General features: G+C 45.8%; 1 protein-coding gene across 1 annotated transcript in view; it reads right to left on the bottom strand.

The window, feature by feature from the left end:
* Positions 1-2,737: 2,737 nt before the first annotated feature.
* Tmc2 (transmembrane channel like 2) overlaps positions 2,738-26,403 on the bottom strand; it is a 51,494-nt gene continuing 27,828 nt past the window's right edge. Inside the window, exons 10-19 of the mRNA XM_075963829.1 lie at positions 26,000-26,188; positions 24,993-25,172; positions 23,384-23,533; positions 21,531-21,659; positions 17,120-17,187; positions 16,064-16,303; positions 10,662-10,787; positions 6,104-6,182; positions 5,034-5,151; positions 2,738-2,943 (exon numbers count right to left, since the gene is read on the bottom strand). Coding sequence (XP_075819944.1) covers positions 2,738-2,943; positions 5,034-5,151; positions 6,104-6,182; positions 10,662-10,787; positions 16,064-16,303; positions 17,120-17,187; positions 21,531-21,659; positions 23,384-23,533; positions 24,993-25,172; positions 26,000-26,188 — 1,485 coding nt within the window. The remainder of the gene's footprint in view (positions 2,944-5,033; positions 5,152-6,103; positions 6,183-10,661; positions 10,788-16,063; positions 16,304-17,119; positions 17,188-21,530; positions 21,660-23,383; positions 23,534-24,992; positions 25,173-25,999; positions 26,189-26,403) is intronic.

Genomic DNA, 26,403 nt, shown 5'->3' with positions numbered 1-26,403 from the left:
CAGGCGGATCTGAGTTCAAGGCCAGCCTGGTCTACAAAATGAGTTGTAGGACAGTTAGGGCTGCTCAGAGAAACCTTATCTTAAAGAAAGAAACAAAACAAAACCTTTTTTTTTTAAAAAAAAAAGACTGGGTTTATACATTAAATACTGCCAATTTGAACTCCCAGCTCCTGAAAATACCCACAATGCCACAGGACTTTCTTTCAAGATATCCGGAGTAGCTCTCTCTGTCCTAATAAACACCGAACCGTTCTTCCTTCTCCAGATGTAACACCATCCCCTCTGGCCTGTGCGTGCTGTCTGTATTCCAGATTGTAATCCTGTCCTTTGGTTACTAACAGAATTTCCCTTACTGGAGATTTGCCCCCGTAGTTTTATTTGACTTTGACACCGCTTTAGGGAGCAGTTGACAGGGAGAATCAACATAGTCTCCTGTCAATACCCAGGAGGAATTAAACTGCTGCCCATAGTCATCTCTCTCTCTCTCTCTCTCTCTCTCTCTCTCTCTCTTTCTCTCTCTCTCTGTGTGTGTGTGTGTGTGAACTCTCATGTGTGCACATGTAAAGATCCATACACAGAGCTTTCTTCTATCACTCTACTTATTTAGTGAGACAGCATCCCTGAGCCTGGAGCTCACTGATTGAGCGAGACCGACTAGTCAGCAAGAACCTAGGATCTGCCTGTCTCCATCACCCTTGCCCAGAAGCACTGGGTTATAGTGGCTGGCTGCTTCTCCTGACTTTTCCATGGGTTCTGGGGTTCTTAGGTCCTCATACTTCCACTGCAAACACTCTTCTGATTAAGCTATCTCCCCAGCTCACCCCCAAATTCTTGGCCATGACACTATTCAATCATAATAAATATTTAATGTGCTTTATTTATTTACTTTCTTTTTGGATCTTTGAGACAAGTTCTCACTATATAACCTTGGCTGGCCTGAAATTCACTGTGTTAACGAGAAGGGCTTTGAGCTGGATACAAACCTCTTGCTTTTGCCTTGGAGTGCCCAGAATTATAGGTATGTGCCGCTATGCCCAACCCGTTTTAGGGCATCATTTTAGGAGGTCATTTGTATATAGCAATAGACAGCAAACATAGTCACTACCATAGAATTACGCATCCTCTAAACAGGTGATTTATTTGGTCTGTAGTAGGTGTTTATGTGTATTGTTAACTGTCAGAGGCACAACAGTAACAGAGGCTGATGGCGCAGGAGGCACCGCCCCCTGTTCTCCTTTCTGAGTTGGCGCTATGCAGGCATGATGATGCTGGAGGCACGGAAGCTGCTGTGGGCTTTGCTGGCTGGCAGGGGTTAGGTTGCCCGAGTTCCTGCGTGACTTGCAGGCGGCGCCAGATCTGGAGGCTCACAGTGTTTCCATGGAGACTGTCATCTTGTTAGGATGGGCTGAGGTGAAGTAACTGCCCCGTCTCTCCTGCTCGTACTTGAGTGAAGTTCTGTTTGCAAACTGTCTCGGTTAGGAAGTCTTCTCGCTACCAGGGCTTCGCCTGATGCACAATTTGTGGGGTACCTCGAGGGTCCTGGGGGACTTGGGTGTTAGCGACAACAAAAGCAACTGGTTGAGAGAAGGGGTTTCCTTCAGAATATTCAGAGACATGGGGTGAGGTGCTCCCTTGGGTCTGGGAATTCCGAGTACTGTCTGCAGAACACTTGGGGTTTCTAGAGAACCCTCAGCTAAGATGTCCACCTTGCTAAGCCTTTGGCTTCTAGCAAAGCCTTCCCTGGCCTGCTAGTAGATATAAGAACCACCGCCTTTAACGACTTTTAGACAGGAAACAGGTTATCCAGTTCCTTTTAGATTTTGGTTCATGAAAAAGACTTTCCTGTCCTGAGCAATCGTCAAGTTTTCTTCAGTTGGATCACAACAACTGTGTTGCCTGTGTCCCTTTGTCTGGCTGCTGGAGGCTCCAGTGTAGCTTCTGTGCTTAACTGGCATCAGCTTCCCCCAGGCTGGGTACTGGGTATCACCGGCCTTCCTGTCAAGAGGGCTCTAGTGCATCTGCCTCTTTTCCTTTGCTTGGACCTACTATTTGAACCATCCAGTGTTGCGGGAGGTCCTCCCACTCCTCCAGCCAATAGCCACTGAGATACCAGCCCTTTGGGGTGTGGTCTCTCTCCCTTTAAAAAAGCAGCCACTTTCCTCTCCTCTCTCTCTCTTCACTTCCTGCTCCGCTGGCGACTAGACTCCCTTCCTGGTTGCGCAGAGGGCTGACGGTGATCTGTAAGGTTTTTCCCCTTTAAATAAACACCACCCTATTAATCATAATTCCAAACTGGTGTGGCATTGTTTGTGACTTACGCCTTCAATCCAGCCTCCTTTAGATAGGGCTGGCATTAGAAATGTAGGCTCTTCCACACCATAGTTCTGCCCAGAGGGGCCGCAGAAACTGGGTTCCAACTTGTACACCATGAAAAAATGTCCACACAGGAAGTCATGGCCTCATCTCCACCTCCCAAGTCTGGAGCCAAGGGAAACCACTAGTGTGTAGGGTCCAGGGTTGCCTGAACAAGACACTGGGAAGGAAGGCCAGTTTGAGCAAAGTTTTAGCCTCCCATAGCCCAAATTATGGGAAGCCATTGCCTTCCCTTTGAATAGTAACAAGTTCTGAAGCGCAGGGATCAAAGTTCTTGTTACACGTGTGATATGGGCACATGCATGTGTGTGTGAGAGAGCCTGTGGATCAAGCCCAGGACTGGGAGACCCACAGATGCCAGCCCTCAGTTGTGAGGCCTCCGGGTACTCCTTCCAGAAGCTGACCTGCATGCGTAAGCCTGAGGCTGGGGTTGGCCAGAGTCTGGTCTGTCTCTCGGTGGCAGAGCTCCAACATGATGCCGTGAGGCCCTGCCTTCAGTGCTGGAGCTGCCGGGGCCCTGCGCTTTCTTGTCCACGGTCTGGATTTGGCTGGAAGAATAAGGTGCGGGCTCTAGAAAAAAAGACAAGAATGAAGATGTAGGAAATTTGTTTGTTTTCAGCCAGAGCGTCGGGAGTACTTTTTTTTCGGTAGAGCTTTTATCCTAGGTTTTCCATCATAAAAACTGGTACAATAGTGACAGAAGCCTCTCAGGGCAATGGCCAGGTCAAATCTGATGGTGGAAGGGAAGAGGCTACATTAGCTCTCAGAGAATAGCCTGATTTCCAGCTCCTTCACTTATTCAACTTCTCCCTTCCTCCTAATTCCAAGATGGGGACACGCTCCTTCCTAAACCCAGTCCCCTTCTTCTGGAACACAGAGATAGACCATGCTCCTCTTGTGGATTTACAGCTTCCACTACCAGCTACGTCTTCTAAACTTTTCTTCTTTCAGAAGTGTGATACAGGCAGAACCGCGGGATGGAAGAAGTCATGCCCTCCTTTCGAGGCAGACAAGCATGGGGATGGTGTCTTATGCTGGGGTCCTAATTAGTTTTGAATTACGCATGCCACACCCCCTCTTGCAATAATGCAGTTGTCGGGTTAGTTCCTTTACCTCATGGACTGTTAACGCTGCATCTTGAACAATGTGCATGGCAAACAACCCCTGAGCGCCTACCTGCCCGTGCACTCCCCTCTCTGAACGATAGTACACATTTTCCTGGCCCTAACAACAGTTACATTTTGACAGTTTCTGTTCAAGTGCACTCCCAACCTATCTGAGTATGATGAATAGAGGAGCTAATCCATTCTGAACTTGTTTTGGGCACATGCATGGTAAGGCAATATTTGTAGTAGAAAAAATAAACACTTGAATTAATCTATAAATAAAATAGAGAATCCATCAAGCTGTGTCTATTAGTAACCAGCTCCTCCTTTCCCAGAAAAGAGAATCCAGGCTGTATGCTTAGGGCTATGGGATACCTTCACTCATGTGGCTTGCTGTCAATCTTTATTAATATTAATATTATTATTTTAGTTTTTGAAGACAGAGTTTTTCTGTGTAACAGCCTTGTCTGTCCTGGAACTCACTTTGTAAACCAGGCTGGCCTCGTGGCCTCAAACTCACAGAGATCCTCCTGCCTCTGTCTCTCAAGTGCTGTGGGATTAAAGGCCTGTGTCAATCTTTATTTACAGTGCATCTATTTCTAATCTGTACAGTTGCTTCGCTCCCAATAAAGCTCTCTTACGACTTCAGTCAATCTCTGTGAGCCCTTATTCTCACTTCTTTGGCTAAGAGGCCCAGAACCTGCCAAAGCCCAGCCTTAGCCGCTGACCACTCAGAGCAGCCCCTGTATTTGTGGCCACTAACTGGAAACACCGACTTGGGTTTAGCATTGAAAGATATTTTGGACCTATTTGTTATAGCAGTCAGTATTGTTCTGGTTAGTCCCCAAAAAATAATGGTAAAGAATACATGAAATGTAACTGCTAATAAATTGGTACACATAAAAAAGGTAACCCTTAAATTATTAGTCACCTTGTACAGTTCTGCCCTCCAAGGTCAGCACTGTCGTACAGTGGTACCCTTTAAAACAGAGGCTCCTGAGACAACAAGACAACCTCAGACAAGGTCCTTTCATCTTGCCCTTTCCTCTCCCCCATATTGGAGCCTGGTCTATCTATGACCAATCTTTAGAGATGTGAGACCCTTATTCTATCCAGTATGTCTCTTTAAAAGATGATGATTATTATTATTATTTGCGTGTTTTCCCTGCATGTATGTCTATGTGACATGTGCATACAGTGCCCAAGGATATTAGAAGACAGCCCTGGACTGTGAGCTGCCATGTGGGTGCTGGGATTAGAACCTGATCCCTGGGAAGAGCAGCTAGTGCTCTCACCGTCTGAGCTACTTCTCCAGCTCCAGCAGGTCTGCTGGAGAAACTACAAGCCATCCCCTCTAGCAAGTACTTGTCAGTTTATTCTGTACGCCAGGGGCTCTGCTAAGCTCTTCACATGCGCTGCTTTCGTCATCGCCAGCCCACGAGGTAGGCGCTTCGTATTGCTACATATCACCAGTGTCCCCATCTTAAGCCCACCACAGACCCGTTCCACATCAATGTGCTGCACAACTTCCACGGGGCCTTGGAAAGAGTTTACCTTCCTCAGCGACTTGTAGCTGGGTGGTACTTTTGGAGCTGTTCTTAAGTGTGTCCTCAGAATTTATGATTATGGCTCTTCCTTTCATGGATTTATGGTTCTTCTCAACTTCACGGAGCTGCAGAAGGAAATGAATTATTTATGCCAGCGAGGGGCATGGCTGTCCTACGCTTAGAGCCCTGGATCGTGAGCCATGAACGAGGACTGTGTCTGTAGATCTTGCTGGTTACCTTCACCTGCCTCTTGTTGGTTCCACGGCTAATTGGAGACTGCAGTGTGCGGCTTGGGGGGTCACACAGCATTTGACGGGATATCTAGACTTTATCTCAGGGTTCTCCTGTATCTGGTCAGGAGCCAGTGAGGCTAACAGAAGGAAGTCTGGGTGGGGAATGAGAGGAAAGATCCATGTCAGTTCCAGAAGCATGACAGGAAGTGAGGTTGGCAGGACTCAGAGATTATTTGAGTTTGCCAGAGAAAGAGAGAGAAAGAAAGTCTGTCTTGCTAGAGAGAATGGTCAGGGTATCTCTGGGCTGCTGAGAGAAGCTGGCCGTGTTTTAAGGAGACTGAGGAGACATCCTGGGCTGAGGATCAGCAATGTGTTGTCTGGCCATTTCTTTCAGTATTTACACTATTAAGATGACTAGGGTTTTTTTTGTTTTGTTTTGTTTTGTTTGTCTTTTGTTTTTGGTTTGATGTGTGTGTGCATGTGTATGTGTGTGCGCATGTGTATGTGTGTGTGCATGTGTATGTGTGTGTGCATGTGTATGTGTGTGCGCATGTGTATGTGTGTGTGCATGTGTATGTGTGTGCGCATGTGTATGTGTGTGTGCAAATGTGTGAGTGACTACAGAGGCTTGTGACTGTAAGCACTTTCTCTACACTAAGCTGCACTGTCAGCCTCTCAGATGTTCCTACTGCACATGCTCGCTGCTGAACCCTACAGGGCTGCTCCCTGTAGGGCAGGATTTTGGATTTGCCATATCAGAGACCATCGGGAGAACATACCTGAGATCACCGAACAAATCCACAAGAAACAAATCCGCTAAGGATGTTGCTCCCGAGAGACTCACCGCTTGGATTTTCTTTCGCAGCTGGGTATTCGCTCTGGAGAGACTTTTTGAAACTGAGTTCAGGTAGTAGATGGCCAGACTAAAAGAGAAAAAAGCATACCTCCTATTTTTCCTGTGATATTAGAAAATGGCAACAGCTCAGTGCTTTTCCTAGGTCCCGGGATTACCCCAGCTTTTCCTCTAGCAGGACAGAGCTGGCTCTGCCAACCTAGGTTGTCTGCTCAGCATGGGGAGGGTTCTGGACACCCTCTCCATTTTGTTGAGCGTAGGCATGACCTGCATATGTCTAGTTCTCAGAGCGTTCAGAGTGTTGGTAGAAGGAATCACCCTGATTCCAAAGAGGTAGGGCGTAGCAGGGTTTCTAGTCTGCAGAGGAAGCTGCGAGTGTTTCCTGGGTAGCTGTCCAGTAGCAGGTTTTTTTTTTTTTTCAAGACGGGGTTTCTCTGTAGCTTTGGAGCCTGTCCTGGAACTAGCTCTTGTAGACCAGGCTGGTCTCGAACTCACAGAGATCTGCCTGCCTCTGCCTCCCAAGTGCTGGGATTAAAGGCGTGCGCCACCACCGCCCAGCTAGTAGCAGGTTTGTGCCATAGTTATCGTCATCTCGCTGATGTTGATGGAAACTTGATGAAGTTGTGCTGGGCAGCTAGACAGGCACTAACCAGCCTGGAGGCCGCTGAGGATGAACACCTCCTTTACGATCAGCTTGGGTCCATTAACTGAAAGCTACATCCCCCCTGGTCAAAAGAATGGAATCCGAGTTCTACTTCTGGCCCCAAGTACGGACAAGACATTCAAATCTGCTACAAAGATTAAAGCATCACAATTTATTGTCAGTTTCCCTCGTAGTTAATCTAACTGGGTCTACCAGTGGTTTGGATGGGAGACCAACGTAGAATAAAGAAATCTGATTCATCTAGAGACATTCTGAGGAGACGGGAGGAATGATTATGCCCGCAATGGAACAATGTGCTTATACAGCCCTCACTTACACTGCTGTTACAGATCTCAACTGATAAACCTTAGGACTTTTTGAGATCTAATTCATAAGTACAATTTTTCTTTCTCTTCTTTGGCTACCAAATCAAATTCTAAACGTGCTTGCTCTGATACGCTGGGTGTGGAGTAAGGGGAACATTTATCCATTGCTGATGGGAATTCTAACTCATGCAGCCACCATGGAAACAGTGGTTGTGCCACAGGGGACTCAACCTACTTCGGGTTCCAGCTATACTACTCCTGGGCATACACCCAAAGGATGCTCCATCCTACCACAGAGACACCTGCTCAGCCATCTTCATTGCTGCTCTAGTCACAATAGTCAGAAACTGGAAACAACCTAGATGTTACTGTTAGCGGGTTAACGGATAAAGAAAATGTGGGGCACATTTACACAGCCATTAAAAAAATCGTGAAAATCTGTAGGTAAGTCATCCTGAGTGAGGAGACCCATCACCACAAAGACAAATGTGGTACGTATTCACTTATGTGTGGATATCAGCTGTTAGGTCATCAATAAGCAAGCTACACTTTGTATAGCCACAGAGGTGATGTACAGAGTAAGGAAGTGGGCGCTAGCAAGACATTTGTTTGCACTGTCACTCTGAGACTGCCAATAAAGTTTAACCTTGAATTTAGCTGGCCAGAATAAACCATAGAGGTTTTGGAGGACTCAAATAGGATAGAGAGACACAGGAAGGAATAGGGAAGGGCTTAGAGTCTCGGGCCTTTTAGATCTGGGAATGTGGAGAGGCAGGGTCAGCTGATCATTTCTCCACCACTCTGTGGATCTATCAGGTTTTACCCCAACGTCTGACTCCTGAATTTTTATTAATAAAAGAATAACTTAGATAAATGCTTCATTGGGCAAAGAAGGGACGGATCTCCCTAGGAAGGGGGAAGAGAACAGATAGTTATAGTTGGACAAGGTAGGGACCGGGATGGGAGGATCAGACATGGATGGGGAGGGAAGAGGGGGGACAAGAGGGGGACATAGGGAGGGGCATCTAAAACTAAAGACCGTTTGAGGGGCCAGACAGAAAGAATACAGTAGATGCTTCCTAAAATACATACATATATCAAACTGATCCAAATAAAATCATCTCGAGTGCTGGGATTAAAGGTGTGCACCGCCGCCACCACCTGGCTCTGTATCTGTTTCTTGTGCTTTTTCTTTGGATCTTTTTGTTCTGTTTAGTTCTATTATTACTTGCCTATTTTTGTTTTTATTTATTTATTTTATTATTATTCCTCATATGCTTGTTTGTTTTCTAATGAGAGTCAGATGTGTATGGATTCGAATGGGAGGGGAGGTGGGGAAGAACTGGGAAGAGTTGGGGGAAGAGAAATTAGTCTATCTGCTGGTTGGTATTTATTTATTTATTTATTAAAATTTATTTATTTATTATGTATACAATATTCTGTCTGTGTGTATGTCTGTAGGCCAGAAGAGGGCACCAGACCTCATTACAGATGGTTGTGAGCCACCATGTGGTTGCTGGGAATTGAACTCAGGACCTTTGGAAGAGCAGGCAATGCTCTTAACCACTGAGCCATCTCTCCAGCCCCCTGGTTGGTATTTATTAACTTAAACTGAGGAAACCTCACCTGAGAAACTGCCTCTGCCGGAGTGGCCCGTGGGCATGCTGTGGGATGTTTTCTCGACTAATGACTTTTGTGGTGCCACGCTTGAGCAGGAGGTCCTGAGTTACCAGCAGTAAGCAGTATCCATCTCTGCTTCCCATGTGTGCTCCTGCTTGAGTCCCTGTCCTCATTTCCTTCCATGATGGACACGGGGTCATGTGAACCAAACAAACCTTCTCCTTTTTCAGGTGGTTTTGGTCACAGTGCTCATCACAGCAGCAAACAGCAAACTAATACAGCCCAGGGTCAGGCTGAGCTGCCCTCTATGGCAGTTGCTGTGTCCTTACTGTATGAAGTACCCGAGAAAAACGATTTAAAGGAGGAACAATTCTGTTGGCGGTGGTTTCAGAGTTATCAGCCCTCCTTGACAAAGAGGGTGTAAGATGGCTTTGTTATGGTGGGTGGGAAACATCCAGGGGTGCAGACAAGATACAGGCCCCCAGGACACATGCCCAGCGTGAGCCTGACCTGGTATAGAATCACCTAGGACATGGTAAGGCACACCTCTGGGTGTGAGCTAGGGTGGCTTCAGAAAGGATCAGCTGAGGATGAGAGAGCCATCTGAATGTAGACAGTGCCATCCCATAGCTGGGGTGCCTGGGTTTAGTAGGGAGGGAACAGAGAAAGCCAAGCACCGACATTTCCTCTCCCAGTTTCCTAGCCAGCCAAGACGAGAACGGTTCTGCTGAGCCTCTGGAAGGAGAAGCAAATTGAACCTTCTCTCCCTCAGGTTGTTTTTGCTGAGTATTGTGAATAGAATTTCCTCTGTTCATCGTGCAGGGAAGCAACTCAAGACTGAGGGTGTTTGAAAGGGAGATGAAACCGTCAGTTCTGCTGATGAGCTGCTAAAACCCAGGAAAACAACTCCACAAAGCTTTAGGATGGTGGACAGTGATGCATGTCTTTAATCCAGCACTCGAGAGCCAGAGGCAGGTGAATTCATTGCGTTCAAGACCATCTGGTCTACCTAGGAAGCTCCAGGCCAGTCAATGCTACATAGTGAGATACCCAAACAGCCTAGGAAGTCCCTGAACTGACCAGAGGAACTAGGCTTCCCCCCTCTACGCTCGTAAGCAATAAGAACTGCTGAGAGACCCTCAGACAGTCTGAGCTGCTTCAGAGAGGCAGAGCTCAGCAGAATCCCTAGCAGAGCCCCTCTGACTGTTGAGCTGCCTGCAGGCTGTGCAGTGAGCGCCAGCTGTGGAACTTTTGTGAGCTGCCATCCACTCTGGGGTGGGTTTTGGTGATGCAGCTGTCTTCGAACCATTTCTACTTCTGTTCGTAGCCTTGCAGCCGTACTCCCATACGTGATCCTAATCAACTCACTGGTCCACATAGTCGGACTTTGGTGCTGTTCTTAGAGGGTAGATGTTTGCTCACATTTCCCCAGGAACAGTGCCATGAAACACGTGATAATGGTGGCCACAGTGACCCAACAGTTGTAACTAATACATGCAATGACCAACTTCTTTCAGCTAGCCCCCCGCTAAAGTTTCTGGAACTTCCCAAAGATGATGCCAGCAGCTGGGGACCAAGGCTTCAATAGTGGTTCTTAGGAGACACTTCATATCCAAGTGTAACAACACACTCTCCGCTTTCTGAGAAGTTCAGACCCCAGAGCTCTTAGATAGTGCCAGCCAGCCAGGCTGGTTTCAAGTGCCCTGAACTCCTTAGTCCTAGACAAGTAGCTCTGAGGCGCATTGTTGCCCGGAAAGACTCATAACAGACACATCCATAACAGAGATAACACATCCTCCACCACCCCCACTCCCTGATAAATGACTTACTTTTGACCCCGTCTTAGGGTCTACTTCTGGGGAATCCAAACTAAGAGAGTGAAATGGGGAACCCTGTCCAGAAAGCCTCAGCTGCCAGGAGACGTTCCCACGAGGCAGAGCCTGGGCCCTGGGTAACTTACAACATCAGCAGGATGGCTGGGATGATCAGGCCCGGATTGGCAAGGAAGGCAAAGATCTTGCCCAGGAACTTAGGAAAATCGTTCTCGATGGTCTCGTGGAGGACGTCGTACATTCTGTTTTTCCCACTAGAAAGAGGAGATGACACATTGTGGCATTTGCCAAGATCCTGTGGCACACACAGTCATGTCCATGACCCCACGGCTCCAAAGCTGCCGCTCACTGCTTTTCTGAGAGAACCAGAGCTCCGCTCCAAACGGACCGAGAAAGAAGATCCCACGAGGAGCTGCTGTTCTGCTCAGGACAGACCGCTGGGGCTGGCTGTATAGCACTCACTAGCTTCCTGCCCTCAGGAACACACAAACTCTCAAACTACACTGCTCGTCTGTGTTTGACACCTCTTCAGCCAGAAAAAAGTGGATTTTCTCACATATTTTTCCCTTTTAGGGGACAGGCTCTTGTCATGCTCCCGGTCTATTCCTGAGCTCCTAGGCTGGAGGATGCTTCTACCTCAGTCCCAGGCAGCTGGACCCTTACACACACATCTCTGTGACAGGAGAAATGGTCCATGATTTAGTTAGAAGAGAAACATGGAGTCCTTTGGGCTCCTTGACCTGGAGGCAGCCCTCCTATGATTAGTGTGGAAACCTCACAGCGCCTCTAGAGCACACCTGCAGTTAATCTTCCAACCAAGAAGCTGCATTGCCCCAAGGTGGGCTTCCGCACCATTTACCATAATAGGTTCTTTTCCTTTTAATTTTTTTTAGAATTATTGTGAAGACTGACTCCAAAAATGCTCTCCAGGGACACCTGGATACTGGTGGCACTTAAATGGTAGTTTTGATGCTATGAAGTAGACTTAGGAATTTGAAGATTCTGGTTGAAATTCTTTTGGGGGGGGTTTGAGACAGGGTTTCTTTGTAGCTTTGGAGCCTGTCCTGGTACTAGCTCTCGTAGACCAGGCTGGTCTTGAACTCACAGAGATCCACCTACCTGTGCCTCCTGAGTGCTGGGATTAAAGGCATGTGCCATCGCCGCCCAGCTATAGAACACCATGAACTTTCTATCATCTATCCTAGATGTGTATGCATGTATGTATGTATCTAGATATCTATGTATCTATCTACCTTTTTTGTTTTTCAAGTCAGGATTTTTCTGTAGCTTTGGAGCCTGCCCTGAAACTTGCTCTGTAGACCAGGCTGTCCTCCAACTCACAGAGATCCACCTGATTCTGTCTCCTAAATGCTGGGATTAAAGGCGTGCACCACCACTGCCCAGATCTGTCTGTCTGTCCATCCATCTATCATCTTATTGTTTTAAAGATTTCTTTTTGTTTATTTATATATACATATACTATATAGACACACCAGAGGAGGGCACCAGATCTCATTACAGATGGTTGTGAGCCACCAAGAAGTTGCTGGGAATTGAACTCAGGACCTCTGGAAGAATAACCAATGCTCTTAACCTCTGAGCCATCTTTCCAGCCCTTCATCTATCCACTCTTCCTGTGTATATCTATGTGTGTGCCTGTGCATATGGAGGTCTGTGAATGACGTCAGGAGTCTTTCTCAATTGTTTTTCCACCTTATTGGAGTCAGAGTCTTTCAAACCCACAACTAGCCAATATGGTTAGTCTATCTAGCCAGCTTTCTCAGAGAATCTTCTGGATTTTCCTTCAGAAGCTGGGATTCCAGGGGGGAAGCCACACTTACCCAACCTTTATGTAGGTTCTGGGAACCTGGCTTGTGCAGCAAGCACTTTAATAGCCGAGGTGTCTCCCCTTTCTCTTTATGACTGCATTCATGTCCTGGTTCTTTTCACTAGAGTTGTACCATCAAATGTGACTACTAAGATAATTATAAAAATTAATTAAAGTGCAATTTTGAAATTCTGTTTTTTTTTAACATATATTTCGGGTGTCTGTCCACAGTCCCATGGTGAGGAAGACAGCATTAGAAGAGTGGAGACGGGGTGCTCTCGGGACCACAGGGCTTTCTACTGCACGGGCTGAGCCTTCATCTCTGGAGATGTGCTCCGAGTCCCCCTCCTCTCTATCGGCAACAAGGCACAGTGCTCACACAGTCAGAGGGCTCCGTGAAGTCAGCAGGTGTGTGTCATACAGTGCTGTAGTCAGCAGCTTAGTTTTCTCTGTGCAAAGATCAGATTGACATATAATGCCGCAGGGACAGATCAGCTTGTCACCCTCAAGCTAAAATAGTTTTCTTTCTTTCTTTTGATATTTTTAAGTGGTTGGAAAAAATCAAGTATAATATCTTGTGACATATAAAAACTGAAGTATGATTTTTTTTTTTTACATTTCAACGTCTATAAACTTCTGCTGGAACACAGCCGTGCTCATTCGTTGGTAGAGTGTATATGGCTAAGCTAGAATGGCATTATATCACATATGATATACTGGAATAAATTATCCTATAACAGCAGAGCCATGCAGTTGCATCAGAGACCATATGTGGCTATTTCATTGTTTGGCACTGTTGTGTTGCATGCCAGCAGTCCCAGCATCTAGGAAGCTGAGGCAGGAGGATTGTACAAACCTAGCCTGAGCTATGCAAAGAGGCTCTGTCTCAAAAAAATCAATCTGCAACATTTCAGTTATGACATTTCAGGTGTCATGCATATCACTATGTCATGACATTTATTTTTTTATTGTCAGTACATGCTTATTATGTAAAAATAGTAAAAAAGAGAGAACTTCATATAGTATGCTCTTAAGTCAAAGTTGAGTGTTCATTATTTTGTCTTTGAAGTGTGAGTGTGGTGGCTGCTATGACAATTAGTACACATGGATTAGCATAATATGCGTGGACGGTGTTACAGCCCTGGAGGCCAGAAGTTTGAAATGGTTTCACTGGGTTAACCTAAGCTGTTGACTGGGCCACAGTCCCCTGAGGGAGGCCACAGAGGAGGGTATGCCTTGTGTCCCTTGGCTCAAGTCCCCTTCTTTCATATGTAAAGCCAGCATCTGGGATTTCCCAAAACTTTCTCTGCTGTCAAGTCACCTGCTTTCTGTTCTCCTTTGATGGAGTCTTCCACTTGCTACTTAACCCCTGTGGCTGCTATCATTCATGATAGAAATTAAGGTGTGAGCAGATGCATGAAGAAGAGACTTTATAACAAATTCCTCTTAATCATCTCATCCAGTTCCATGAGTGAGAACACGCTCACGACCATGATGGTAGACCAGTTTCCTGAGAGATGGCATTGCTATCATTTAATTGATTAGTCACCTTCTAAAGTCCAGGCTTCCTCAAACTGACATAATGGCAACCAGATTCCAACATTAATTTCAGAGGCAACGAATCATACTCAAACCGTAGTAACTTGTAAAGTTTAAAATACATGATCAGGCACCTGCAGACAGACTCAGTTAACCTGGGTTTAGCATAACCAGAGCCTCCTGCCTGACGGTGGCGCTATAAGCATAAATAAGTACTCTGTTCAGTGACTCTGTTCAGAATACCTTGGTTACCGCCACATCACTACCTCTGTCTGCACTGGCAAGTGCATGGTCATTTGGGGATTATCGTGGGTCCTTGGTATCTTTCCTCCCTTTTTGTCTCCCTCATTCTAGCCAGTTGCAAAGGCTGCTGTTGCAATTTCAACAAATCCAGAGAGAGGAGGATATAGTGATATTTTGTTTATGATTTAACAAAGTTTGCCTGAAGATTAGAGTGCAAAGCTAGCCACACTAGTCAGCCATACAGGCCAGGTGGTTGTACACACACCTTCAATCCCAGCAGCTACACTAGTTAGCCATAGAGGCTGGTTAGTAGTGGTGCACACCTTTAATCCCAGCACTAGAGAGGAATATAAGGCAGGATGAGACAGTCTGAAGATTTCGTAGAGGTAAGGGTTGCTTCGCTTCTCTAGATCTTTCAGCATGAACTCCTCTGGGATTTTATTAGTCGTGCTACAGAAGGAAGAGTGAATCAAACTCATCTGTCTCCCTTACAAGTTAAAAAAAAAAAGGAAAAAGAAAAAGAAAACACAAAGACCTGAGCTGCAAACACAAACAAATTGCTTGGGAATTTGTGGGCAGCTCTTCTCTCCCGCAACTGACACTGCTGTTCTTTCTCAGACTCCATGTGTGCTAGGATCGCTTTTTCTCTTCTCTCAAAGATGAGTGAGTGAATTCCTGGGTGAAGAAACTGAGACAGCCGTGAATGCACCATGTTGCTACTCTATAAAGGTGAGCAGCATTGCCTCGGAATCCTGGCTGTCACGTAGTGATCTAAACCTGCAGGAGATGTCCGAAGTCTCAGTTCCCTGGCCACCCATCCTGTGCTACGATAACCACAGGTACTGTTAAAAGGTTATGCTTATATCATCTAATATAGAAGTCAGCCACTTGTGGTTATTAAAATCAAAATTAATTGCAATGAAAAAATGAGAAACGTGCAAATCAAAACAACTCTGAGATTCTATCTTACACCTGTAAGAATGGCCAAAATCAAAAACACTGATGACAACTTATGCTGGAGAGGTTGTGGGGAAAAGGGAACACTTCTGCATTGCTGGTGGGAATGCAAGCTGGTACAACCCCTTTGTATGTCAGTGTGGTGATTTCTCAGAAAATTAGGAAACAACCTTCCTCAAGACGCAGTAATACCACTTTTGGGTATATATCCAAAGGATGCTCAATCATGCCACAAGGGTATGTGCTCAACTATGTTCATAGCAGCACTGTTTGTCATAGCCAGAACCTGGAAACAACCTAAATGCCCTTCGACCAAAGAATGAATAAGGAAAATGTGGTATATTTACACAATGGAGCAGGAAAAAATGACAGCTTGAATTTTGCAGGAAAATGAATGGAGCTAGAAAACATTATTTTGAGTGAGGTAACCCAGACCCAGAAAGACAATTATCACATGTACTCACTCATAGGTGGTTTTTAAACATAAAGCAAAGAAAGCCAGCCTACAAACCACAATCCCAGAGAACATAGACAACAATGCGGACACTAAGAGAGACTTACATAGATATACTCTACATGGGAAGTAGAAAGTAGAAAAAGTCAAGATCTCCTGAGTAAATTGGGAGCATGGGGACCTTGGGGAAGAATTGAAGAGGGGAGGGGAGAGGCAGGGAAGGAAGCAGAGAAAAATGTAGAACTCAATAAATATCAATAAAAAATGTATACAAAATAAAAAAAATCAGAAACTATGTTTCTCAGTTCTTCATTTCAAGCACCCAGTAGCTGCAAATAGCCGCTTGCTACCACGCGGGGCATCTCCACCTTTACAGAAAACTTGCTGGATAGTTCCGAAGTTTCATAGCCACTTAAAGGCTGGCATGAAATTAGAGCTGGAATTCCGAGCCAGGACCCGTGGGCAGACTGCCTCAGGAGGAAAACTCGCTCCAGCAACAAAGAGTTTACCTGAAGGGGCCACAGTCAAAGGAGGGTGGGAGGGACATGACGGTGTAGGCCACCGGCAGCAGGCTGAGGAAGAGCACCAGCAGCAACAGGCCCATGTAGAAGTTGTTGGATCGCGAGGCTTTAAACACACGCTCGTGGGGCACGTTGCTGCTCATCACCGCCCAGCACTGGAAGTACATGGAGGTCAACAGGCGCAGGACATTGATGCCGACCAGTCCTGGAGCATAGAAGGAGCCCATCCTGAAAGGTCACAGACAGGATATCTGCTTGACCTGGTGGCAGGGCAGGCGAGGGCAGGCTAACAGAAGGTAATGTGGTGGGTGGATTAGGGACATGCAATCAAGGCACTTTCCTGAAGACTCCAAGAGCTGAGGCTCTGGTTTACTTAAGATATTTGTCATCAGGCTGGAGCCATCCAGGCCCTGAGAGGGTAGATATCTCCGAGCACTACTGACTGGGACACTGACCAGGATTTTACCACTGCTTCCCTAGCGGCTTTCAGCAGTTCAGTCTCTGGCCTCCGTGAGCAGCCAAGAGGCAGACGGGCTTGGAGACAGTCCATTGCATTTTCAAAGTCTTAAGCTGCTACCATGCAGCCTCCAGAGGAGGAAGCTCTTTTCCTTCCTTCCTTCCTTCCTTCCTTCCTTCCTTCCTTCCTTCCTTCCTTCCTTCCTTCCTTCCTTCCTTATTTCCTTCCTTCCTTCCTTCCCTCCCTCCCTCCCTTGTTCCCCACCTTCCTCTTCTCCCTGTCCCGTCTTTCTCATCTCTTCTTCCTTTCCCCTTTCTTCTCCTCCTTCCTTACCTCTTTGCTTTGTTCTATCGTTCTCTCTTCCCTCTCCTCCCCTCCTCTCTCCCCATGTCTGCTCTCTCTAGCTCACTGGTTAACTTACACTGTTCCCTTCTCAGGCTGCTCTACTCTCTAGTTCTTATCAGAAACCGAGCTGAGAGAGCTGAGGTGATTTGCTGCCCCCCAAGCTCGTTGAGAGACAAAGTTGGAGGTTCTAGTTTTTTGACTCCCCGGATTATATGCTCCTCAGATGAAAAGAGCCAACTCACCAGATCATTCCTTGGTTGAAGATCAAACCCAGCACGTTCCCACTAATATCAAACTCAGCATATGAGGGCTAGAGGGAGAGGAAGGGGGAGAGGAAGGGAGGGGGAATAGGTGAGCAAACGTTAGGTGATTCTAGCTAGATCCTGTCTAAGTCAAGACAACTCACTCCAAAATGTCTGCCTTGGGTTCAGGATTCTGTTTTTTGTTGTTTTGTTGATTTTTGGTAGTCTTACTGTATAGCTCAGGCTGACCTCAAATTTATGATGATCCTTATGCCTTAACTTCTCAAATTCTGAGATTAAAACATCATACCTGGTAGTAGGATTGTTTCTTTAATAGATTTAAAAGACTGTTTCTTTTGACATGTATGTATGTATTATGTATGTGTGTGTGTGTGTCTCTGTGTGTATATGAATTTATTTTGAGATATGGTTCACGTAGTCCAGGCTGTGCTATTACTTGTTACACAGCTAGAACTTCTGATTCTCTTGCCTACACCTCCCAAGTACTAAGATTACAGATGTGAGCTATCATACTTAGTTTATGTGGTGCTGGGGATTGAACCCAGGGTCACTGGCATGCTAGGCAAGGATTCTACCAACTGGACTATCTCCACATCCTTGTCTTCAACTTTCAAAGAAAAGCTTTGAAGTTTTTAATTAATTAATTTTTATCTTATGTGTATGGGTGTTTTGTTTGCACCCATGTCTGTGCTCCACATACATGTAGTGCCTCAAGAAGTCAGCAGAGGGCCTCAGATCTCCTAGAACTAATGTTACAGACACTGTTAGCTGCTGTGTGGGTGCTGGAAACCAAATCCATGTCCTGTGCAACAGTGTGCTTAACTGCTAAGCATCTCCTCAGTCCTCAAATTTATGAAGTTATTAAAACTGAAGCTTTGCAACAACAACACATTGTAATTGTCTCTACCTCTTCAGGCAGTAGCCTGACCCCCCCCCCCTTTTTTTTTTAATTGTTTTTAAGATAGGGTTTCTCTGTGTAGCTTTGGAACCTTGTCCTGGAACTCACTTCGTAGCCCATGCTAGCCTCAGACTCACAGAGATCTCCTGCCCCTGCCGCCCAAATGCTGGGATTAAATGCGTGCACCACCACTGCCAGGCTGATTCTTTGTTTTGGAGAAGACTTTAGCTCTTAAGAAAACATTTAATCAATGTTTTAATCAGAAATTTACCTTAAAATTATAACCAAGAGAGAAAGCAAATGAAATGAACGAGATGTGAAGAATGAATTGAGACTCGAAATGAGAAGCTGGCTTTCAAACAAGCACAGCAGGCTCGTTCCCTGCCCTTCCTCTCATCTCCCACAGTCTGACGGGAGTTTGCAGGAAGAGCACAAACGAGTTCAGGTTTGAAGCTGACTCTTTTATAGCTTTGGTTCTCGACAGGAATCTGGGAGGACACAGAGCTCGCGAGAGCTGAGTCCTCATGGTGTCTTCAGGTCTGCTGCCAGTTTGTCCTGAAATGGGGAGAAGGGCGAGAGGACAGGAGGGGGAGGGTGGGCGACGAAGCGTGAGCAAAGCGGCAAAGAGGCATGAGGGGTGGATTTTAAAAACTTAAAATTTAAAACTGATATTACAAAAACAGGCCTGGAGAGATGGCACAACTCGAAGAGCACTTACTGCTCTTGTGGAGGACCCATGTGCAGTTCCCATCACCTGCTTTAGGGGCTCACAGGAGCCTGTAACTCAGTTCCGGGGGCATCTAACACCCTCTGGCTTCTGGGGGAATTGCAAGCATGTAGGATATATATTCAGTCAATCAATAATATTAAAAAACAAAACAAACCCCAATATTAGAAAGAAAAATCTTATCTTCTTGTTTTTGTGTCCCGCTTTAAAAAGAACCTCACTCCCAGGATTATGAATGTGTATGTGCCTTTTAAAAGAAAAATCTGATTTATGTTTCTGTATTCAAGCTAGGTCTTGTTGCACCTGCCTGTAATCCCAGTACTATGGAGGCTGAGGCAGGAGAATTGCTGTAAGTTTGGGATATCTTGGGCTACATCATGAGTACCAGACCAGCCAGAGATATATAGAAAGACCTGTCTCAAAGTGAAACAGACAGCCAGGCAATGGTGGTGCTCGCCTTTAATCCCAGCACTCGGGAGGCAGAGGCAGGCGGATCTCTGTGAGTTTGAGGCCAGCCTGGTCTTCAATAGCTAGTTCTGGGACAGGCTCCAAAGCTAGGGAGAAACCCTGTCTTGAAGAACGTTAAAAACAAAATCAAATTGAAACAGACAAAACCCTAAACCTATTCCCCTAAAAACTGTGATTCACATACAATTAATTTATGTAGGCGAAGGGAGGGATACGGTCCTCTCCTCACCCAAGGCTCATTTTTATATTTTGGTTGTGAGCATAGCCTTTAACGGCTGAGCCATCTCTCCAGCCCCACAGCTCAGTTTTAAAACAAGGTGGTTTTTTTTTTTTTTGGTTTTTTGAGACAGGGTTTCTCTGTGTAGCCTTCGCTGTCCTTGAACTCACTCTGTAGACAAGGTAAAGCGTTTTAAATTTTATTTTACATTGCCTGTGTGTTTGTCTGTGCACCACACGTGTGCCTAGTTCCCTCAGAGGCCAGAAGTGGGTGTTGGATCCCCGAGGACTGGAGGTTCAGATAGTTGTGATCTGCCATGTGGGTTTTGGGAACTGAACCTGGGTCCTCTGGAAGAACGGCCTGTATTCTCAGCCAGTGAGCCATCTATCCAGCCCTTACAGCTCATTTTTATATTATGCATCTCTTCCTTACTGATTTGAAACAGTTTCTTTATTAAGCAGTTTTCCCCTGGCTTATACCAGCCTCAGGGCTTTGCCCTCGGCTCTACAGGCAGGCCTGTTTATTCCAGTTCCCATTTAGTTATTACGGCGCCATCATGTTCCTTTCTGGAATAGAGTCTCACTATATATCCCAGGCTGGCTCCATGCTCCTGGTCCTCTTGCTTTCTTCGTATGTGTGTGGATGCGAGTGTGATGTTTGCATGTGTGTGCGTGTGTGCATATTTTCACCTGTGTGTGTGTGCATATTTATCACTCTCTGCTTCATTCCTTTGAGACAGTGGCTTTTGCCAAGCCTTAAGCTAGGCTGGTAGCTAGCAAGCTCCAGCAATGCAGCGTTGGGATTATAGGTGTGTACATGGCCCCTGTGTGGTTTCTACATGGCTGCTGGAATCTGAGCCCAGGTCCTTGTGCTTGCGCAGCAGGCACTCTTACCTACCGAGCTAGATTTCCATCTGCCAAGCCTGGCTTCCTAATAGACTTTAAGGGAGTGGTCAGTATCGTCCCTTTTTTCTCTCTAAGCAGTTTCCCTTTATGTTCCATATGCTTATTTCCAGCAGATTTTATTATAACTTTGCAATCTTATAGAATTTAGAAGTTATTCTGAAGAGAGCAATGCTGTGCCCTCCCAACCGAAGATGTCATCATCATTTTTTTTTTTTGGAGGGATTGAATAGGCTTATTTAAAACATCTTAAAACGTATGCCAGAAACCCGTGGCCCTTAGTGTCAGGCTCTACCGCAGGTCGGGTTAAGGGCTACGTAGGTCGTCTTTTGGCAGAAACTCGGGTAAGGAGACTTCCTTTTTAAACTCAACTGATGAACAGAAGAAGGAGGTGTTGTGGAAGAGACACTTACTGCGCCAGTGAGTGGGCCTGGAGTCCTGACAATTCATAGAAAGGCACGTGGTGAGGAAATGGCATATGCTTGGAACAAGCGTTTTACCAGGCAGGTGGGGGAAGAAGGTATCTCGTGGGGAGGTGTTAAGAGTCGAAGAGGCTTCTCAAAGCATAATCAGAAGATAGGGAAAGGGGCATCAGTTGGTTGTTTTGGGGTCTCTAAAATGTTTATCTGTCCTAAGGTTCCAGCCTTCCTCATGGGAGGTCATTTACACGCATTTATACCAGTCACCCGTTCAGGACTGAAGAATGTGGTTCTCCTTCCCCCAAACTGAATGCTTCCACTTAAAAAAAATTAAAAGAACTCTTTTTATTTTGGTATTTTACGTGTATTGTGTTTTGCCTACATGTATATCTGTGTACCACACAAGTGCCCGATGTCCATGGAGACCAGAAGACGGTGTCTGATCCCCTGGAACTGGAATTACAGACAGTTGTGAGCTGCCAAGCGGGTGCTAAGAGTGGAACCCGGGTCCTCTGGAAGAGTGGCCAGTGCTCTCAACCACTGAGCCACCTCCTTGGCCCCCATGCCTCCGTTTTCTAGATGAAGGTCATGCTGGGAGAAGGTAGTGCTGCTTCTGTGAATGCAGAGGACTCAGTAAACGTGACGAGCTAGACTGCTCCACGGAACACAGACACAGAACGGACAAGAGTGCACCTGAATACGAACGCCAGAGAGGGTGGCGACCGAGCTTACTGCGGAATATACGAGAAAACAGCTTACAAAGCCAGCCTCCAGGTCCCAGCACCAGCAGTGATTCATGAAGCGGACAAAACACGCACGAAGGAAATCCCCCACCAAGATGGTGAGGTATGTCACCAGCATGTCGGACACGGTCAGCCTCATAAACTCCTGCAGGAGGAACAAGGGAAAAGAAGGGGTGCTTAGACGGGAGTTTGTTCACATCTCCCCTGCTCGCCTGCATCTGTCTGTGTGGCCTGCTTCTTCCTGGCAGAGCGGCGAACAGAGAAAGTACCCCAGCCTTGGGAGAAGCCTCAGCTCTATAAATCACAAATTAGTTAAATAATTTTGGAATAATATCTGTGCCTTTAGGAGTCAGGAATATGATGCTTGCTGAGTTATCGGGGTGCCTATCTGTCATGTATGCAAATTGCCTGGGTTATTAGTAATCACCAGTGCTCTGTACCTCAGATCTGCTAGATCTGAGGGCTCTCACCCTTTGCTTTCCCCATCTGCTCTGGTATCCTGGTTGACCCCACTAGGACTAATGTGACCATCAATTACTTGGGACAGCTTCTTACTAATCAATTTTTTTCTTGGAATATAGAGAAGATAAACCAAAGCATCACATAGCAGAATCAAAAGAACAGAGCTTTTTCTACTTACACAGGACATATATATTATATATTATTTACTTATTATTTACTCTTGGGAGAGAGGAGCCTAGTCCATCTGGTCAGTTTCAGGGTCTTCCTGAAATGTGTGTGTGTGTGTGTGTATATATATATATATATATATATATATATATATATATATATATATATGAATGATTCATATATATATGAATGATTTGTTTTTAACTGGAAGGATCTGCCAGACCTCTTTTATCTAACAGCTTTCTTCCAAGATTGAAATAGTCCATCCGGCAGGGAAGTTCCTTAAACAGGAAGAGAAACACCTCCAAATGACTTCAGGAAGTCCCTGAAACTGACCAGATGGACTTAGGCTCCTCTCTCCCAAGCGTAACTAATAAATAAATAAATAATAAAGTCTGCTGGGAGTCACTCTCAAGGGAGCGGAGCTGCAAGGATAAGCTAAGCTGCAAAAAGGACCCCAAGCTCAGCTGCTGTGCAGAGGGGGTTTCGATCCACTGAGGTGTCTGGAGAACTGCCTGCAGGCTGTGCAGTGTGCTTAGGTCCCCAGCTTCAGTGAGCTCTCACCCACGCGGGGGTGGGCTTCAGTGATGCAGCTGCCTTTGAGTCACGTGTGTTGCTGTAAGTAACCTCACTAGCATCTCCTGCAAGTAACAGAAAACTCATTGGTTGGATTTGGAGGTGTGTGCACTCTGGTCTGTCCTGAGCTCCATATCTGGGGTGAGTGGATGTGTGTGTGCGCGCTGCATCTCCCCAGGAAATGTCTGGTCACACAACGTAATCACAACTTTAAAGACAGCAGATATCTATGAAGTTCCAGGATGTACAGGGTCTGCTCTATTCATCTTGGACCTTCCAAGATGATTAAGAAATGCCTGCTTGACCCCTCTGGCGCCTACAATCCTTTCCCCTTCTCTTCTGCAGGGTTCCTTGCACCACCTAATGTTTGGCTGTGGGTCTGCATCTGTTTTCATCAGTTGCTGGATGAAGCCTCTCTGATGACAATTGGGCTAGGCACTAATCTATGAGTAGAGGGGAGCGGGAGAGGGAAGGGATTGGGAGGAGAGGAGGGAGAGAAAACTGAATGGGATGTAAAATAAATAAATAAAAAATAAACATTAAAAACAATGCCTACTTAATGGACATTTGAGTGTTCAGGGCTGTTTTCAAAATGGAAAGATCAAAGAAGGCACACCAAAGAACTGAGAACAAGGCACCTTTTCATAGAGTGTAGCTACTCACAATGCCCACGGCTGTCTCCCAGCAGGAACCCCTGGGCACATCTGCAGGGTGTGGTGGTGGCCGGGGCACACTTTCATTCCCACCTGAGGAGTTGTAATAGTTAAACAGGGTCCAATGAGTGATGTTCTTGATTTTCTCCTCATTAGAAAGCTGGAAGAAACATGGTGATGGGAAGTTGGGAGGAGCCATGCGTAGTTCAGCTGTTTCCATGGGAACAAGTAAAACTAGCTCCAAGCCTGCCGTTTGGTTTCTCCCTTCGCACTGGACTATCTTTTAAGAAATGAACTTCTCAGGCTTTCAATCCACCAAGAGAAGGTGCAATGGGCTGAAACCCCTGGACCTTTTCCACAAAGTTTTCTCCCTAACTAGCGTCCATCAGTCCATCCACCCATCCATCCATTTCTCCCTGTTAGCATCCACCAATCCTCTCACGCATCTATCCACTCAGTTGTCTTGAAAAGAGTTCATTCAGGGTCTAGTCTGTACATACATGTGAGTAGTGACATGTGAGTGGCCAAGAGAGGTTTCTCTCAGGTAGTTCATGGTCTGGTATGTAATAGAGAGACCAACTAGGAAAGGCCAAGAGAGTTTTTTTCTCGGTTAGTTCATGGTCTAGTGTGTAATAGAGATGACCAATTAGGAAACAAAGTGGTTTGAGCTGTGAACATTTTCTCTGGGGACCGAGGAGCACCCACATCAGATAACAGGGAGCACAGAGGACTTCTTCAAGGCCGTGACACCTGGAAATAGTCAACTAGTCTCGGAGAAAGGCAAGTGGTAACTGTACCCCAGAGTAAAATGTGAGACCCAGAAGGGTGGGAACACTTTCTGGGGGAAGGAGGGAAGCCAGAGAGGGGAGAAGGACTATGGACTGGTGCCAGGTGCTTGCGTTGTTAGAACCTCCTAAAAAGTTCCTTTACCTCAGGGGAAAGTTCCTGCAGAAGGGAGTGAGGGAGATGAGTGAGGAGACTCATCGGTCCCTCCACTGTCTCCGTTCCTTTTCTTTTTCTCTATCCTCCAGTCATCCTACGGTTTCCTATGCTTCCTCCAGTATCTGCTGCGACTCCACAAGCTGAGGATTTGAGGTCCTCCTGTGCTCTGACACACTTCCTTGGATTTGTTCCCACTGAAACATATTTCCCGGCACACTGTATTGAATGAGTCTACCTCCTGACCCTGAGCACGAAGCCATTTGGGACAGGACTGTGTCTCATTCCCTGCTGTACCCAAGGACTAAACATGCCTGACAAGCACTGATGAGCAGTTTGGTCAACCATGACATACCGCATCAGTGGACAAGTACTTGGTTATTGACTAGCTATGACAGCCGTGAAGCAACATGGGAAAACCTGCATATAAAATATTAAGAGTTCTGAATGATACAGACATGATGTGGAAAAAGACAGCCTAGGAAAAAAGCAGGAAAGAACTGGAGCAATTGTTTGCAGCTGAGGCCTTTGCATTATGGGTTCTAGAGATATCTCCGTTTACTATTCCTTCCTAAACGGCTAACATTTATTTAATTAATAGAAATGACGCTCGGTGAAGTTACTCTATTATAAAAGGGAATACAGGGGACAGTAGGCACTGTGGCACGGGTGGGCTTCACCTTAAGGTGGACGTCGTCCATGAGGGCCAGGAGAAATGTGTAGAGGTTTCCCAGGAAAAGAGCAAAGATGCGGCCGAGCTGCCACTTCAGCCCGGTGCGCGGGTGGTAATTCTCCAGGGCGGCGATGGTTTCAAAGAGAGGGGGACAGAACATCCCCAGCAGAGACATCACGATCTCCACCTGAAAACATCCAAAGGACGGGAACTTTGAAGTAAAAGATAAATAAATAAAGAAGTTAAAAGTTTTAGAAAAATGAGTTTTAGATAGCCAGACTCAAAAAAAGATATAAGATAAATTTTTAAAATTATAATTCAATAACTCTAAATATAAAACAAAATACAGTTGCTTAAAATAAAAAAATCAGAATGTATACACTATCTAAGTGAGACTCTCACCCAGAAAAACAAACTCCATGGTACATTTGAGTCAAGTTACTGAATGAGAAACAAAGCAGTCTTCCAGCAATGGGAACAAGGAAAATAGAAGTAAAGTATCATCAGCCTTTAAAAAGTAATTACTTTATGTATTTATTTTTTATACATTTGAGTGTTTTGCCCGCATGTATGTATGTGTATCCATGATGCCTTGCGCCTGCAGAGGCCAGAAGAAGGTGCTGGGTCCCCTGGAATTGGAGGTACAGATGCCTGTGAGCCCCCATGTGGTACTGAGACATAAAGGTGGGTCTTCTTCAAGATTGCTGTCAATCACCGGGTCATCTGTAATAGTTACTTGTTTTGAGACAGGGTCTCACCATGTAGCCTGGCAGCCCTGGAACTCACTATGTAGACTAGGCTGTCCTCGGACTTTCAGAGATCCTCATGTCTCTGCCTCTTGAGTGCTGGGATTAAAGGAATGTGCTACCGCGCCTGGCTTAATTTTGCCTTTTAAAGCAAGGCCTGGGACTCAGACTGTCAGGGACTCTGCTGAGTCATCAGACTTAATGCTGACAGTGGAGAGATCCCAACAGTTCCCCTCAGTCCTGGCTTTACTGGAATGGCCCATCTCACCTCATTCCTTTCGTACCAGCTGGCGTTCTTCATTTTGGAGAATTCCTGAGACCGCTTCACCACAAAGTAAATGAGGTACCCACTTCCACACAGACAGCAGAGAACGAGAAAGTTGGCCAGGACACGGAGAAATCTTGTCAGGTGGATATTTTCCTCTTTGTTGCTCTCTTGTTCATCCACTATAGATTCCTTAGCACGTAAGAAGGAGATATGAATAACGTCAGGCCAGGAACCCAGTTACCATGGTTGGGAATCCCTGAGAATACTTTTCTGTCTCTCAATAAATGATACAGAAGAGGTGATGTAATACCCTGTAGAGGGTTATAGATATTTTTTATAAAAATATAACTTTACTGTTATTGTTATCTTGGGTTTGGTTATTTTGTAACAATGAAAGCTGAGAT

The sequence above is a fragment of the Microtus pennsylvanicus genome, chromosome 2 (genome assembly GCF_037038515.1).
Source record: "Microtus pennsylvanicus isolate mMicPen1 chromosome 2, mMicPen1.hap1, whole genome shotgun sequence".
NCBI lineage: Eukaryota > Metazoa > Chordata > Mammalia > Rodentia > Cricetidae > Microtus > Microtus pennsylvanicus.
This window is presented reverse-complemented; position numbering and strand designations above follow the sequence as displayed.